Source organism: Egretta garzetta, unplaced genomic scaffold, assembly GCF_000687185.1.
Source record: "Egretta garzetta isolate BGI_Z169 unplaced genomic scaffold, ASM68718v1 scaffold322, whole genome shotgun sequence".
NCBI classification, from domain to species: Eukaryota; Metazoa; Chordata; class Aves; order Pelecaniformes; family Ardeidae; genus Egretta; species Egretta garzetta.
Window position 1 is genome coordinate 115,394 of NW_009259044.1, and position 1,869 is coordinate 117,262.

Genomic DNA, 1,869 nt, shown 5'->3' on the forward strand with positions numbered 1-1,869 from the left:
CCGGCACCTCACCGAGCCCCCAGCAAGCAAAAGCCCGGTCCCGCTCCCCTAGCTGAGGCCGGTGCACTCATTACACCTCCCGCGGGCAGCAGCAGCTCTCGGGAGCGATGCTGCCAGCACAGCCACCCTTCTGCCCGCCGCTCGCCCAGCCCGTTTAAGCACAGACACCTTCTGCCGCTGGCAGAGACTTTGCAGGGGTGAAAAAACCAACACACACACACACCCCCCCTTTTTTTTTCCACCCAAAAAGCGCGATCCCGAGGGGCAAAAGGGGAGCACGGGGAGTACTCACCACCGCTGCCCACACCGAGCCATCAGCCAGCACCCAGCGGGCTCGGAGCCCGAGTAGGTGGCGTAGGCTGAAGTCAGTGTTGTCATGGCGATCGCAGCCATTTGGGATGGGGCTCAGCGCCCAGGACCGCAGGATACGGCCCCTGGGCTGGTCCTGAGGGGTTTCGGGCGGGGGGATACACACACACCATACCCGGGGCTGGGGGGCAAAGGCTGCTCCCTGGCCACGTGGGGCTGCTGCGCCGCTGGGATCATGGTCCCTTAATGCAGGGGGGATATTTTTAAACCCTCCTGAAATAGTCTGGGAGTGTGGAAGTCCCTGCAAGCCCCGGGGATGGGGAGGATGGAGAGGATGGAGAGGATGGGGACCGCTCCCCGGCGGGAAGCAGACCTCCTCCAGGGATCCCCGGCCCCCAGACCCCCTTTGGACCCAGCTCAAGGATGCTTAAAAGTCATCAGAGCTAAATTTTAAGCCGGGTACCTGTAAGGATCAATGACAGTAACACAAGCACAAAGTTTTCACCTTCTCCCCTAAACTGAGATTTTTTGGGGGGAACCTGCTGGGGCCACGATGCTGCCATGGGCAGTGGCTTTGCTGTCACACAGAGCCCAAGGAGCTGCTGGGATGGAGGGCTGAGGGAGGAAAAAATATACCTTGGGCAAGGTGGATTAAATTGTGCATCATTATGCTTCTTGGATTAAATTATGCATCAAAAATTAAGACTGGTTGCAGTAGCGATGGGGGGAATTTGGGGCCCCGTGGCTGGCCCTCCTTGGCACCCCACAGCAGGGACAAAATGGGATTTCTCACCAGTAAAACCCGTGGATAGCACACAAACAAGCGACATGCCACAAATAATATTTTTCTTCACCAACAACCTCTACAAAAAAGGGGGGGGGGGTCCCCACAGCCGGGGGTTACAGGGGAGCGGGGCAAGCCCCCACAGCTGCCGGAGGGGACTTTTCGAGAGAGAAGGGGGCTCACCATGGGATCCCCAGATCAAGCACAGGTTGGTTTACGGCTCCTTGCACTCAACTGGATGTTGCCCAGGTTGCTCCATGCCTCCCACCTGGGGAGGGTCAGAAAGGGACCGGCTCCCTAAAGGTCCCTCCCTGCCCATGGCCATGCCTGGGGGGGCGGGTGGCAAAGCCCCTTTCCCACAGCCAGGATGGACGGCACGGAGATTTGCTGACATCGGTTACCTCCCCGCAGCTGTAAACCCCCCTTTTATAAGGGAAAAAAAAAAAAAAAAATAGTGCAGCAACATGCTCTTCCCAGCCACGCGAACACATTGCCCTCCCTGGGGTGGGGACCGTCCCTTTGGGGCATCGCAAGGAGGACGCCCGAGAGCAGGGAGGGTGAGACCCATCTCCCCTGCGGTGGCTGGGCATCCTCCTTGGGATGAGCCGTGATACAGCCAGGCATCTCCGCCGTGATACAGCCAGGCATCTCCGCCGTGAACCGTGCTGGCCGGTGGCGCCGGAGCCCTGCCTGTGTTTTGGGTGAGCAGCTGAGCTCTGTGGATGCCTTTGAAAGGCCCCGGTCACGAGCTCGGCTATCTTTAGACCAAGGTATTT

The 1,869-nt window shown here is 59.2% G+C and overlaps 1 protein-coding gene across 1 annotated transcript in view; it reads right to left on the minus strand.

The window, feature by feature from the left end:
• The window catches only part of RASL12 (RAS like family 12), a 3,555-nt gene extending 3,177 nt beyond the window's left edge, over window positions 1-378 (minus strand). Inside the window, exon 1 of the mRNA XM_035890593.1 lies at window positions 306-378. Within this exon, the coding sequence (XP_035746486.1) occupies window positions 306-378 (73 nt within the window). The remainder of the gene's footprint in view (window positions 1-305) is intronic.
• Window positions 379-1,869: the final 1,491 nt, after the last annotated feature.